This window comes from Rhizophagus irregularis, chromosome 10, assembly GCF_026210795.1.
Source record: "Rhizophagus irregularis chromosome 10, complete sequence".
NCBI lineage: Eukaryota > Fungi > Glomeromycota > Glomeromycetes > Glomerales > Glomeraceae > Rhizophagus > Rhizophagus irregularis.
Genome location: NC_089438.1, coordinates 3,904,964 through 3,920,814, shown reverse-complemented (window position 1 = coordinate 3,920,814; position 15,851 = coordinate 3,904,964). Strand labels below are relative to the sequence as shown.

The 15,851-nt window shown below is 27.1% G+C and overlaps 3 protein-coding genes across 3 annotated transcripts; all 3 read right to left on the bottom strand.

Moving 5' to 3' along the window:
* Positions 1-482: 482 nt before the first annotated feature.
* Positions 483-1,006, bottom strand: OCT59_002323 (uncharacterized protein; the record flags this gene model as incomplete). Its single annotated transcript, XM_066144425.1, has 2 exons — positions 483-709; positions 787-1,006. The coding sequence occupies 2 exons, from the start codon at positions 1,004-1,006 to the stop codon at positions 483-485; spliced, it is 447 nt and encodes a 148-aa protein (XP_065995589.1).
* Positions 1,007-3,823: 2,817 nt separating this feature from the next.
* On the bottom strand, positions 3,824-4,512 carry OCT59_002322 (uncharacterized protein; the record flags this gene model as incomplete). The annotated part of the gene is made up of 6 exons (XM_025330714.2): positions 3,824-3,831; positions 3,913-3,981; positions 4,066-4,125; positions 4,189-4,236; positions 4,303-4,368; positions 4,449-4,512. 6 exons carry the CDS (start codon positions 4,510-4,512, stop codon positions 3,824-3,826), a joined length of 315 nt encoding a protein of 104 aa, XP_025170302.2.
* A 6,464-nt stretch (positions 4,513-10,976) lies between these two features.
* On the bottom strand, positions 10,977-12,999 carry OCT59_002321 (uncharacterized protein). The gene is made up of 5 exons (XM_025320874.2): positions 12,494-12,999; positions 12,188-12,414; positions 11,799-12,110; positions 11,549-11,725; positions 10,977-11,467 (listed from the first exon to the last, which is right to left on the bottom strand). Exons 1-5 carry the CDS (start codon positions 12,975-12,977, stop codon positions 11,270-11,272), a joined length of 1,398 nt encoding a protein of 465 aa, XP_025170301.1. The 5' UTR covers positions 12,978-12,999; the 3' UTR covers positions 10,977-11,269.
* Positions 13,000-15,851: the final 2,852 nt, after the last annotated feature.

Sequence of the window (15,851 nt, the reverse complement as noted above, 5' to 3'; positions counted from 1 at the left end):
GGACTAACCTAATGGCTTAACATGTTTTTGTGGCTTACGCAAATGTTAAATCATATGATGTGCGCAGCAAGTGTGCGAATGTGCGTGATTTTTTGTGCAACTTCATTTATTATATTTATGTGCAAAAAATAATTGGGTATCCAGATAATTTAGGATTATCTGGATTTATCAAAGAAAGAATAAAAATACTATTACTATTGCTATTATTACGGGGACATGTTGATTCTATTAGTATAATGAACGTTAAGGAAATTGGAATAAGCTGTGAAGAACGCTAACGCTCTGAACCATATACCACGTAAGTGGCGTAAAATAACATACTGCTCTTTTGGTAAAACAGGTGAATAAATATCATGTCCTTTGGAACAATATTGTAAACATTAACCGCAGAATTTAATTTTTTTGTTCCTACTTCATATGTTTTAACCCTCCCCATCACATTTAATCCAATAACACCATTTAAAAGACCTGAAATACTTAGATCATTGAGTATTCTTTCTGTGATTCGCGATTGAATTGGATATTTGATGGGATCCAACAACTTTACTACGATATTGACGGTAGTAACGTCCGGGAGTTGTTGCATCTTCGGTGGGAGTTTTAGAACGGCACTCCTCCCTGGACGTTCGATTACTCTTCCTGGAACTTGTGTAAAGTGCTCCTTCATTGCTCTGTTTTCTTTCTCTGTCAATGCCAGTGCACCCGGTTCCTTAAAAATATAACAAGTTCGGCTTTATTGATCAAACATATGCATGAAATAGAATATAAATCAGTAAGTAGGTTTACCATTTGATTCCAAGCTAATAAACTCATTTTCATTCAAAAACATTAAAATTTCTTCGTGCTCTTCGTACGGTCGTCCGTCTGCATTCCACTTGTCTACTTCGCTCCAATTAATAGATGCTTTCAACTCCTCTTTCAATTTTTTCAATTTTTCATCTGATTCTTTAGACCATTTAAAAGGCGCCCTAGGCTCCATATTCTTTTCTTCTGATTTGTTAGACATCGTGGAGAGGTTTATGATTAATACAGTGTGATAGTTTTATGGCTTTTATGATGACTTTACGTTACACAAGTGAACAAACCAATGACTAATACTGTATCTAAAGTATGACGTAATGGCGATTAAGAGAAGAACGCCAGTAATGGGTAAGTGATGTTTTATATTAGTAATAATCTTAAATAGTAAATTCAGATACACATATCTTAATAATCGCAACGGACCACAAGTGCAGCAAAAATTACGAGAAAGATAGTGACAAATTTTTCTTTATGAATGAAAAAAGGAAATATTTGAGAAAGAAGTGTAAGAAACATTTTTTGAATGACCATTATTATACATCTTATATGTTGTAAGTTCAGCAATGATTAATTGATTTCTGTATACTTTTTTGATGCATCATTAGATTTTATTGCCAATATTTCAACACAATTATGTAATGATTTATAAGAAGGTTGATATATCATAACTTATATTTTGATACACTGCAAAACTTTCAGTAAAAATGAAGGCAGCAAATGAAATGTATGATGAGACGAGCTTTATTAATTTTTCATTGATACATTGATAAAAAGCGCTATTTTCGAAACCCATGAAAACCACGCAACTGCGGCATAGTAAAGCATCCCAACTCAACTTAGAAATTCCTAATGCGGAACAAGTTTTACCTGTCATATTTTATCACTCCGATACCACTGAAGAGATCATAAATCTTCCTTGCTCTTTCTACAATCTTCTCAATTGCATTTTTAGAGAGATCATTGGGAAGTTGTTTTGCTACTTCATCGTTTAATTTTCTCTGGATCCACGTCCTTTGCATGCATACTTTATAGGTGGTAAACTTATCCTTAAGTTCCTTACAAAACGAATAATAAGCTCTAATTATTTCTTGATTCGTACTCCCTCAGCTTTGATAAATGCATTATACAATTCAGTAAAATTTCCTGGGGCTTTGAGTTGCGATTCTGAAACATCCAAAACAGAATTTGATAACGTATTTAATTCCTTAATAAGCCTTTTCAGCATGGTATAATCTTGCAACGCGTCTTTCAACCTCTTCTTATTAGACGTCTTCTTTTTCTTGCTAGACGATTTTTTGAGTGACTCGCCCGATTCGATAGAGCGTGTTTTCTGTGCATATCAGTCTTGGAGCTTCTAAATTGCTGTTGGAACCAGGTGAATTGCTACTTCCTTTCCATTTCTTGATCAGGCTCCTCTCAGCTGTGTCGACTAGAGTTTGTTTTCCATTCTCCCAACTACTGACGATGTACTATACTGAGAATTCTGCCTAGTGTTGGAATTATCATTGTTGGGATCCTTAATCATATCTTCATTATTTTTATAACCGGGAAATGGATATTCAGTCAGCGATCTAGTAAGTAAAATTTTGCTTCTTGATGCAGTGTCTATGGAACACTGTCCACAAGAGAGTATAATGAACGCCTTGAGTGGAAACGTCAAAATATCATTGTTACGAGCGTGGTTCTAGTTCTGGGAAATTAATGTCTCTAACTGCTTGAGACTCCTAAGATTATACCCAAGGTTCCACATTAAAGGGTCTGTCAGTCTCCAAAATACTGTTCTTTTCTCTCGGAAATCAACTTCATCAGAGCTCGACATATTGGGACCTCTTTTCCTCGCTAAAATCACTGACCTGTTTTTATTGTACTTGAATTCCAAAGAGATCACTAATACATACTGTTGTTTCGTCTATCCTACCACGTGCAAATCGCGGTGATTGGCATATACATCTCCAACCCTCATGTTGAAGCAGAGGAAATTTTTTGTTAGAGCTTAAATGCGGAAAAAAAAATATCTATGCGAATCTTACGTTGTACAGCCCCTATTCTTCGGCAATATTTTTCCAGTATTGTAATGTAAGTGATAGGAATATTCTCATATTAATAATTCAGTAATTAAAATTTATTTGTTTATCTGACGTAATTTTATTAATTAAATTATTAAATACTTGATTTAATTCAAAGCACAAAAGGTGAAGTTATAACATAATTTAAATCTTAGAACTTTTATCTAATTCCGATTTTAATTTTGCATAGTAGTTTGGATCAAATCAGAAATTAAAAATCTGTATATGTATTATACTATTATAATCATTATATAAAAATTTTATTAGTAAAATTTTTTCGTGGTAATTGATAATGTAGTTCTTTTTTGTTAATCATATTCTTTAAATTGCCAAACATTTTTTTTCGCCATTTTCTAATTCTACACTTTTTTTCATTTTTACCATTTTTCTTTAAAATACACGTTACATTACATTACTATATTTTCTTGTTTATATACATTAAATATGTATAATATTTCTTTTTTTTTTCCATCTAAAAAAAATTATATCTCAAATTCGCATTTTTTATAACGAGAAAAAAATTAAATTGATTTATACATCCGTATAAAGGACTATATCTGATCATGTTAATCAATAAAGTATTAAAAAAAAAGAATAGCGAGAAAAAAGAAGAAATTTTTTAAATATATATGATATTTATGACGTATGTATTCCCTCTTTTTTTTTAAACCACATATCCACATTAACGGATGCATGAAATGTTATAGAATTTTACATTTAAAAATATACTATAAAATTTATTCAATAAAAACATATTCAGTTTGCATACATGATATTTTACTAACATAAATAATATAAGGATAAAAAAAAATAAAAAATAAAACAATAAATTATTCAAATTACAAACTAAGAATCTTGAACAAATCTTATCAAGTCATAGTGTTTAAATAATTTATAATAAGAAAAAAAAATCAGGTGTAATAATGTCGGTTATCTAATTTATAATTCTTCTGTATTTAAATGTCTAAAATAAAGAAAAAAAATATAACGTTAAATTCGGTAATTTAAGAAGTAAATTTTAAACATTTTAAAAAATAATTCTTACTTTCAGGAAGTTCCAATTCATCTTGTTCTTCTGAATGAAGGTTTGGATTGTTATGTGCTTCATCTTCATCTATTAAATATAAATTAAAATTTAAAATTAAAAAAATACTATAGAATAATTATTTTAAGAATTTAGATAATTGTATTATCATACCATTATCATTAATATGAAGTTTCTTTATTTGCTTTTGCATTGATTCAATCTTATAATCATCTAAATAATAAATCATGTTTAATATTATAATAAAATCAACATATTTTAAATTATTTTACTTGCCATTTTTTGAGCTTATTTTAAATATATTGGATAACATTTTGCTGCTAACTAAATAATCATCAATATAAGTTATTCATTCATTTGATTATTTCAAATAAAATGTAATTCAATTACCTTCAAATATGCTATTTACTTTTGAAGTACTATTTTTCTTACTACTCGATTTATTAAAATCATCAACTAAAAAAAAAAGCAAAATAAGTCAATAAACAACACTTCATTATATAATATTTGACATATATAAATGCAATTGCACTTACTATTATTAGGAATATAAAAATCATATGATTTATTACTATGAAATGCTATAAAAAGAAAAACCATGACACCATTAATTTTTATAGATTAAATTTAATATATTTTATCTAATTTGTACCTTCTTGTTGTTCTATTATTATTTAAATAAAAAATAAACATTATTAATTAATATATTAATACACTTTTTAAGAAATTAAATAAAAAGGTTAATAAATCAATAAATACCTTCTGTCGCATTTCTTGGTTCAGGAAGATTGTCAAATTGATGAAGTTTACTTGTAAATAGTTTGCTACTGCCAGTACAATTTTCTATTTCAAAATTACTATTTTCTTCTGGTTGAGTTAATGATTCATTTGATTTACTTTGATAAAATAAATTAATATCATTCATTTTATTCTGAAGTGTATAACTATCAGGTCTTTTTGATGGATCAGCATCCCAACATTGTTTCATTAAATTTTTATATTCTAAAGGAGTTCCTAGTACAATTTTTGGTCTTATACCATTAACAATATTCATTGCGAGATCATAATCATGTTCATAATTAATAAACGGTGCTTGTCCTGACGAAACTTCCCACATAAGCATTCCAATACTATAAATATCAGATTTAAAAGTCTGTTCTTTTCCAATAATAACCTCAGGTGCTATATATGGAAGGTTTCCATATATACTTTTTAATGGTTTATCTGCAGGTCCACAAAATCCAAGATCACTAATACGGAATGCACTACCAAGATTATATAATATATTTCCAGAATGCAAATCTCTATGAATTGCATTTTCTTCATGAATTCTTCGAAGTGCAAGTGTTATATCAGTAATAATTTGAATTCTTTTTTTCCATGTAAGTTGATTATGATTTTGTTGTAAGTATTTTCTTAAATCTATATCCAGCTTATTCATTACAAGCATATAATCTCCATTTGATGGATCTTGTGTTAATCCAAAACATCGGACAATATCATTCCATTTATTGCTTATATTTAAATGTGATTTAGCCTATAAAATAAACCATTAAAAAATTTTAAACAAAATATTTCTGTTCTTTTTTTAAATTTAGATTACAAACCTCTCCAATCCAACTTTGGTTTGCATTTTCAACATTTTCTAATCTTTTAAGTACTACAGAATGACTTCCAAATCTCTTTAATTGCTGTTCTTTAGAATCCCATTCAATAAAACTACCATCAATCCGGTTTGCTGTATAAATTTCTGAAAATCCACCTTTTGTTAAGTATTCAATATTTTGTAGACTATTATATGGAATCCATTCTGGTATGAGAGATGGGACAATTGTTTTCATTTGACATTCTTGTATCAAATTATCAATAATAACATTTCCAGATGTCCAATCTGAAAATTTTGCTTTTAAATAATTTCGAACACAATATTCACAATATGTTGTAGCTAAACATTCTTGGTTACAATTTTCACAAATTCTTTTTGTTCCTTCATTTAAAGTAAGTTTGTTAAGATCATAATTTTGAGTTAGAATTCTTATTGCTTCAGATTTTTCATTTTCCGTAAGTGATTCATTATCAAGAATTGTTTGTTTTCGGAATTCATAGGCTTTGTGTGCATTAAGACGAGTATTTGAATCCATTAATGCATATGATCTGTTAAGTGCATTATTAATTGATTTATTATTACCAAATGACATAATGAAATATGTTATACTGTAAGGCTTTAAATTTTTTTTATCAATATATTTATTATTTTTATATAAAAAGAAAAGAAAAGGTTAGAACCGGTGTTTTAACTCCGAGGTTATACATATTAAAAAAGTAATGTGTAACCAAAGTGAATGTTACAGTACATAAAGCAACATTGTACTACCTAAATTTATGCAAATCAATGTACGTGTACAAAGAAAGAAAAAAAAAAGAGATTGTCATTATATGAATTACTGCTTCGATAGTTTAAAATCATATTTTTTCTGATCATCAAGCTATGTAAATGCTATACTTTTCAATGATGCAGACGTAAAAGACGAATAATAAAAGCGATTCATATGTTACGAACTAATATAAAATTTCCAATGTTTTGATTTATAATTTTAAAAATTATAAGTATTACCATACATCCAGAAAAAATTTCGTAGTTACAAATAAAAATCTTCCTATTTGACAATAGAAATTTTTCAGAATATTAAATTATTTTTTCGTTCTTATCATTCTTGATCTAAGGATCTGCAAGGTGGAGTGCACAAACAACTGCTGCTTCCGTTTCACAATCTATTTAATTAATCAACCACAACTTTCTTATTTATGGTCGCTCATGTGCTCATGTGAGTATCATCTTTACTTCGCCACCCGCAGCCGTCTCCAAAGGTCTCCTCTCAAAAAACTTTAGGGTCATATAACCTTCATCTTTACTCCATAAAAAGTTGGATAGTGCACTAACGTGCCGACATTTAACAGTCTTGTTGATCATTTTATCGAAAGAAAGCTTGGGTTTTTATCATTTTTCCAAGATATTTCAACTATTTGTGTAAAACATCTTTGGTCAATATTTCACTAATCTATAATGAAAAAATGACAAAACTTGGTTTAAATAAGAGACTCAAAATAATGAATTTGCAATATTATCATATAATTTTTTGTCATTTTTTTGACTTTAAAATTTTTGGTCAAGCGATCGAAAGGGAAAGAGTTTTTTTATATTTTAAAATCTTTTATTATGCTTGTAGTAACTATATGGTATTAAAAAAAAAAAGTAATTATCCATTCTTTCTATTTGTCTATAATTATACCGGCCAGAATTAAAATCCTAGATTGTGTGACAGGCGACACGTACACAGTACACTTTAATTGTTTTTTATATTTAATTAAATTCCAATATATTTTTTTTTCAGTGGATTTCCTTACAATTTCATTTCGAAAATGAGACTTAGTATATTTTATTAAATAACAAAATAAGTGATAATTTTAACAAATAAATATTTTTTTTTTTTTTTTTTTACAGTATATAGGATTTTAAACGGTTAAAAATAAATTTTTTATCAGATAATTGGTCCAAAAGGATAATTTTTTATCAACCTATTTTATTTATCTAATTGAGACTATCTATCCAGATATCCAAAATTTTGTTTTAAGTAAAATTTGGACACGAATGATACGGTACAAAAATACTAAATTTGTAGCTTAAGAGGTCCCTGAAATATCAATATATACAGTACATACGAAAAAGAAAAAAAAATCATAATGCAGGTGGAAATTTTATCACCTTTTTTAGATATTGACTGAAATTATCACTGAAAAAATGGTACAGTTAATAGTAAAGTTTTTGTCTGCACCTGACCTATATTTTTTGGGATCCTGTTCTAGTAAGCGATATAATTAATTCGAAGAAAATTTTTATAAATGAACTATTTTATAGATGTCAAATTTAATTCAAGAGATTTCTCATAATCATATACGTTCATACGTTCATAAATTTTTTTTTCTTTTGTTACTATCTTTACAATACAATAATTTTTAACTTGAGTTTCCGTTCTTCTTCCCTCTTTCCTATTTAATGATATTTTCCTGGCTATATCTGCCCATTTCCTAGAATAACTAGAATTAGGTTGAAGTTCATCAATTGCTATTTTTTCTTGAATTGTTAGATCAGATTTATCAAATATAAAAGAAAATTAATCAATTATAATAATAAAACAATTAACGAATAAAAAAAAAGTAATTAATCAGAAAAAAAAATACAAACTAGTTGGATAATATATTTAACATAAATAAAAAATTCAGTAGTAAGTAAAAAATTATTATTGATATAATATTGTTTTTGAAAAATAATAACTCACCGCTCAGGCGCTCACGAATACTTCCACCGTCTGTGACCTCATTTTAATTTATTTTCCATTTAATATTTCATTCGAATGAATAACATATAAATTAATTATTAAATGATCCTTCTGTATAATTTATTTAATATTAAAAAAAAAAGAAAATGAATTAAAATTCCTACTAATGTATTTCGTACCTTCCTTTGTGAAAGCAACACTCCTAATTTTACCATCATCTTTTTTTTTTGAAAAAGATAAAATGAGAATCCTTTTTTCTGAAAGGTGACAATTTGAAATAATTAAATTCAATAAAGTTATCATATAACGTAATATTGGCCTTATTTTCACGATATGAAAAAAAATCTGTTAAAGGAATTAGGTACTATGAGTATTATAAGATAAACAAATTCCTAATTTTTAAAATTAGTAATTAAAGCTTGTATAACATTTAGTTATTGATTGTACAAAAAATTCTCAACATTTAATTAGTTTATCTTAACAATTACACAAATGAAACATACAGCGAGTATACAGTGATTGGCAATGGTAAATAAATATTTTCCCTCAGAAACTACTCGCATACCGTATATTGTATATCGAAATTGCTTTTCACCGATAAAATAAGCGAACCTGATAATTAAATTTTGCAAATAAAATAAATTAGTATTATTTGAGAATAGGAATAGCAGTAGAAATTCCAGACGTTCACATTAGTTGGTGGCATACATGAATAGACTGAATAGTCGCTATTATTAAACAATAAATGATTATAATTACAAAAATTATTTATTGCCGTTTTCAATTTGATAACCGGGGTAATAACCAGTTAAGATACAAGTTCTTAATTTGAGACGTGTATTTTGTCGTACGTGTCGTACGTTATATACCGTACTTTATATACCGTACAGTATATATATTTATTTCATATAATATTTTATTGATACATACAGTATTAACTTTAATTACTTTGATATAATTAATATTTTTCGCTTAATAATTTTTGAATTTTAACAAAATCTTTTTATGAAAATCATTTAATCAACAAAAATATTAACGTTACGTTAAAACTTGATTGAGAAACATGTTTTTTCAATTTTACTGAGCATAGTACGTTTTATACGAGTGATATTTTGACTTTTTGTGTCAATCTACTGCTGATGACCCCGATAACTTATTAAGAACTTTTTAAAACTAACAAAATTAATCTATTAGATAATTCACTGATCTTTCGTTCCAAAATTGAAAGGATTATTAAGTCCTCAATTCTGCCCTATCTAAAAGAAAAAAAATTAAATATATAATAAATAAATAAATAAAAAAAAAAAGGTTTCGGTTACAAATAATTTTTTTTGGCACATCGAAAGTGTTACCCTCTTGTTTGTATCTCAATGTTCTTCTTGATAAGAAATTAAAAATATGCGAAACCCATTTTTTTTTTAAATTTTACAAAATGAAATAATAAACTTGAGATATTTCATAATTATCAATTTCAAAGTTATTTATATTAGAACTTGTTGAAGAATATCTTTCATCCTGAATAGAAAATCAAACGGAATAGGTATAGCACGCGAATAAAGTATTCAATTGAAATATTTAATTAAAATCTTATTTTTTTATTAATAGATTATACGTGTTCTCTTATGCTGGTTGACCCATTAATACCTAATAGAGTTCCCACAGTATTGATCCTAATGACCGATCACCGACCTAAATAGTGAAAGAATGAAAAAATTCTTTCGGTTTGTATAAAAAACTAAACCGAATAAAGAAAAGAAGGTTTCTGCGCCCTCAGGAATTGGCTTATGATATGCTAAAATATGACGCATTCTCAATATTGGAGTAATTGGGTTAGATAGTAGGAAGATATATGAATTTTGCAGGAATATTTCATAAGTTCGCCGTGATGTAAAATGCAATAAAATCATTTATAAATTTATCTCTTTTTTATTCAAAACTTCTGTATATTAAAACATAAAAAAATGAAATATACAAATACTTAATATTCAAAAAAATAATTTTATTCACCTTCGCAATCAATTGAACCGCAGCATGATTATAAACTGATAAAGCTCGCTTATATTTGCCATTTCTTACCCAATATAGTCATGCTTGATTACGAATTTAAATCAGGAATCTTTCTAGATTAATTAAATGTAAGAAGATTCTCCCATTTACATATTCTTCCTAAAACATAAAGACCTTTGACGGGCGAAAAGTTTTCAATCAAGATTTATGTCAGGCTGGAAGGTGAAATATAGTATTAAGGTTGTCATTAAAATATAATACCAAAATCATTATCTGAAAGATTTTGAATTATTGTTTTATAGTACTCGTAGCGAACACGTATTCAAAAACAAGTACATTTTGTACATTAATTTTTAACTTATTGCGTTTTCCATTAAGGCGTTGCTTATTCTCGCACATCCATAGATAAATAGTGAAATGTGCAGCTCTACCGTAAATGATATTAAACAAAACAACACTGTTGTTCTAAACTTAACAACGAGAAGGGAATAGCATAGCTTACTGATGATAACAGTGAAAACAGTGACTCGAATTGGATATTCTGCGACAATTTGAAATTAGGAACTTATCATCGTACTTATAAGTCCCGTATCAATTCGCATTTTATGTTTAGGACGGGTAGATGATTTTATGATTTTGCGCCTATAATCTGCACATTTGATACAAAATACTTTCATTAATTAGAATAGAACTTTATATTTTAAAATTCGGAAATTATTTATAATCAATTTGTTACATATTCAGATTTTATTTTTAATTTGTAAAGTGAAAAAATAAACAAAAAACAAAAAAATAAATAAAATAAAATAAATAAATAAACTAACAAAAAAAAAATACATGAATCAAGAAAATAAATGAAATATACAGTAATATATACGAAAGTTTCGGCACGACGTACTAAAAAGAAATCTTCAAATAATCTTATTTATTTCGCAATTTAAAATTTATTATTAACTTACTTACAATTTACGTGAAATAGTTGAATTCATTTCAATTCATTTCGTGTGGTTTAATTAGCTTGGTACAATGCCAATTTTTTCCCAATTAAAAACTTTTTCATGACGTTCCTTTAAAGGACCAAATTCTCCTTTAACATTTATATAATTATAAGAAGAAGGAGGAAGAGGTTCGTTATGAATATTCGTCGCCCTATTTATGAATTCAGCAATACGTTCATATGACTTCGTAGAACAAACATGTTCCATCATCATCTAGAATACATTATTAGAAGAGTTAATTTTTTTTAAATTTTTTTAAAAAAAAAAATAAAATCAATTTTTAGTAATATTTACTTGGAACACGTGAGGCATTTCTTCATATATTTCAAGTGTAGTATTCGTCGGAGTTTGGAATGGAGATTTTTCAAATTTACCAGCATTATAAGATGGACCCTTATATTTAGTTGGTTCAGCAGATCTATGAGCAAAATAAATTGATTCATCTCGTAATCTTTCATCATCTCCCGCAATCTATATTATACAAATAAATCATTTGTTAGTACAAAAAAATCTAAGAGAGGATCAAGGAATTAACTTTTCTTACCAATAATAAAGGAGGTAAATCGCCTAAACTATCAGCTAACATTGAACTAACATATGGAATTGCTAAACCTTCATTAGCTACGTATAATTGTAATCTTCCCTCAGGTCTATCAAAGGAATCATGCCAAATTTTAGGACCAAGATTTTGGTTCTTAATCTTCTCTGCGAGAGCAGCATCTTTTTCTTTATATTCTTTACTAGCTGGAGATTCTGCAAAATTAACAGCACTACCTCTTTTCTGATTTGGAACAAAATCAGCACAATCGTCATTTATTATTGAAGGCGTGCTAACTGTTAGGTCAACCCATGGGCTCTGTAATGTGTCGCGATATTATCATTTGAATGATTAGTAATTCAACAATACAAATAAAAAATACAAACTATATTTACCAAACCGATAATACCAGCCGATGATGACAAACCAGCATCACGTATAGCAAGACCAAGAGCAAGACTTAAACCGCCTCCAGCACTATCACCAGCAAAGACAATATTTTTTGGATTTAAAGGTTCAAATCCCGCATCTTTTGGAGGATTTAAAAGATATAAATAAGCAGCCAATGCATCATGTAATCCGGCAGGAAATTGATTTTGAGGTGCAAGCCGATAATTGATTGCTATAAAAGAAAAATTTTAGTTTTGGTAATACATTAAAGATTGATAAAAATTTCATTTCTTCCAAGAGATTAAACTTACCTAAAACTCTTGCATTTGCTAATTTAGCAAGAGAGCTTGTAATAGGACGATAAGATTCTTTAGAAAGAAAATAATAACCTCCACCGTGTAAATACAAAATAGTTTTCCTAACTTCATTTTTTTCCCATTCATCATTAGAAACTTGAACCCATTCAGCAAAAATTCCATCATCTTCTTTAAAATTTTTCCATTCAGGGTCTAAAACATGTTCATATGGTTTCAAAATTTTATCAAGATGAACTTGTGCTTCATTTCTATAATCATTATTTATCTTAAATTCATTTATAATCACGCCAGCTTTTGCAGGACTAGGAAGTGAAATACTTTGAAATTGCTCAATTGTTTTGGTATTATCGGCTAAAAATGCAAACTTTGCAAAAGATAAATGACTTTTTAAATCCCATGAAGGTCTTGGAGGTCCATTAAGATAATGTTTTATTGTTGTAGAAATTATTAATGAAGAATATTTTAAAAAGTCTGTCATTTTTTCAAAATAGTAAAACTATAATGTAGTGCAAAAAATAATGGTTCTATTTATATTAGAATAAGTATAGATATTATGAATTCCGGTTTTTACTTGTACTGGTACTAACATGTGATAATATTTTTTTGGGTACTTTTAAATAATATATTGTTTATTATCCCACGGTTCCTAGTTGATATTCACACGGGGGGTTTATTTAAAAAGATGGATAAAAAGTCTAATTATTCCTATTCGGTAACCCAACCGTTGTACTTTAAAAATACGGGGGACAAATGATCATCAAAATTGCAAAGTATACTCTTTTTTTGGTTATCTACCAAAAACTATTGCAAATTTAATATCTTAGATTATAGAATTAAGATTAAATGATGGTGAATCTGAATCCTATCCTCATTCATAACGAATCGATGCAGTTTTTTTCCTTTTATAAAAAAAAAAGGGGTAAAAAAAAAAACTTTTTTTTAGCAAGTTGCACAAATTTCCATAAATGTATAAATAATCATTCAAACAATGAAAACCGGATCAAACACGTGTAAAAAATCTATTGTCTCGCAAAACTTCTTTTTTAGTAATCAATAAATTCATAAATGAATGAAATTAAATGATTGATAAAATACAAACAATGATTTTTGTTTATTTTGCGTGTTGCAAAATATTTTGTGGCTTTTTAAAAGAATTCTTAAAATAGAAATTTTTTTCTTCACAATAAATTCGCAAACAAAATCTCTATTATAATATTATCAAAACCATGATTTATTGATCTTTTATTATCAAACAAAGATTTTTTTTTTTATAAAAAAATGAAACTTTTATCTTAAAGTGCAGGAGTGCAAAACCGAATAATCCACATTCACACAAAATCATTCTTTTTTTTTTTAAAAAAAAAAAATATTTTAATTAATGTAAGTTTCTTAAGTTAAAGAGTTTTTGAATTGAATAAATAAAAAATACAAATCTGAAAAAAATTTCCCTTATAAAAAAATTTATTTAATATATTATATATTATTAGAAGTTATTTTAACATTACATAGTATATATTGTATTAAAAAACATGAATTTGTTAATAACTTATAGCTTTAGTTCATAAATTTACTATGGTCAGATTAAGATAAAATATTCTGCTTTGTTTGTTATAATGAGGAGTTCTATTAATGAATAAATGAATAACTTGTTATTAAATTTACTGCGCCACATGCCATCGCCAAAAACAATAAATAAATTGGGGTTGCGTACTTGCGTTTTTTTTCTTTTAAATAAAAAAAAAATTTTAAGTGTCGATTGTTTGGCATCACTATAATGTTAATGTAAATTTCTTTCCGGAGAATCATATTAATTAGAGATGCAGTTGGGACTTGATCACATTGAGATGAGCCGTACCACAACTGAATTATAACTTGTGTGTAGTATTTATTAAAATTTAAATTTTCTTAAAAAAGTATATTATAAAGTATAAAATAAAGTATGTAAATATCATTTTTTTATATCATTCTAATTATTCATTCTTTTTCTCCTTCATTACTATGAAAATTATTGTTTCATGAAATATATAATCAAAGAAGTTATTTAAAATCAGTATGGAAACTTTAAATTCGGAAGCTTTAAAAAATTTATACTGTTAAGCCATGTATACTATTAAATTATTTTATGCTATCTATTTAGATATTAACACCACATTATTGGATTTCACACGGTTTTGTCGTAACTTGTGACCATAATCCGCTATATGCCGGCCAATTCATTGGGACAGTTATGAATTGAACCCATAAATCATTAGAATAAAATTACTTCTTGTCATTTTTATTGTTAATTTGAGACCATCAAATAGTGAAATTTTTTAATTTTGCTTAATCAGAGAAAGTTTTAAATCAACATGAAATTTCTGATATATATTTAGTAAAAATTGGTTATTACATAATGTTAATTTATAGAGTATTAAATTATTATTTATAAATTGGATTATAACGTTAGTGAAAAATTAAAAATTGATTAAATTATTATTATTTTTTTTTTTGGCGGGTATTTTCCAAAAATCATATAAAATATATTTAAGGCAAAAGAACAATAAAAAATTAGAAAAAAAAGAAAATGTTAGTAAAAAAAAATAACCAAGAAAAAAAATTATTAAAAAAAATGTGCTTACCGTAGCACCGCAGTATCGATTTGATCGATCCAAACCTAAAAGGTGAAATGCATAATCGTAAATAGAAAAAAAGTTAATCCCCCCAAAAAATATTAAAAAAAAAATATTAAAAAGGAAAAAATATTAAAAAGGAAAAAAACCAAAAAACCTGAAAAAAAAAAGCGTTTTACTGCGGCCGATCGCATCGTTTGAAAAAAATGATTACCGTAATAAACTAATCTTCTTCGTTATCCGAGCGTAATACAAATATGATTACTTCGGATATTTAATCATGATGTTCGAAAGTCAAAGAAGATTTAGATCATATTTGGCAATGTGAAGACAACGAATATTCAATTGTTGAATTGATTGAGTCAACGATAGTTAAAGTTGAAGATTTGTACAAAGTAAACAAATGATAATGATTAAAATTAATGTAGATTTTATAAAAGTTATAAGAGAAAACTCTAAATTTTTCCAGGAAAGATGAAAGCGTGGGAACTGATTAGGGATCTTTTTAATAATCAGTTTAATAAAATTGGATGTGACATTGGTTATTAAAGAGTTATGGAATCATTGCTTTAATAACTGTTACTAGAAAATTGTGGTTAGACAGATGCGTGAAAGTGAAATATATAGAAAAAGAATTAGGGATAAACAAGAAAGAATTAAGGAGTAAAGGGGAAATGTCTAATATTGATGAAAAAGAAGACAAATATTGAAAACAAAATGATGGGGAACTGCGGTATCAAAAC

Excerpts from the sequence above, each read along its gene's own strand:
- OCT59_002321 (XM_025320874.2), bottom strand. The coding sequence starts at position 12,977 with ATGACAGACTTTTTAAAATATTCTTCATTAATAATTTCTACAACAATA. Across the intron at positions 12,415-12,493 it reads AGCAAATGCAAGAGTTTTAG|CAATCAATTATCGGCTTGCA; the intron begins GTAAGTTTAATC and ends TTTCTTTTATAG. Across the intron at positions 11,726-11,798 it reads ATTTACCTCCTTTATTATTG|ATTGCGGGAGATGATGAAAG; the intron begins GTAAGAAAAGTT and ends TGTATAATATAG.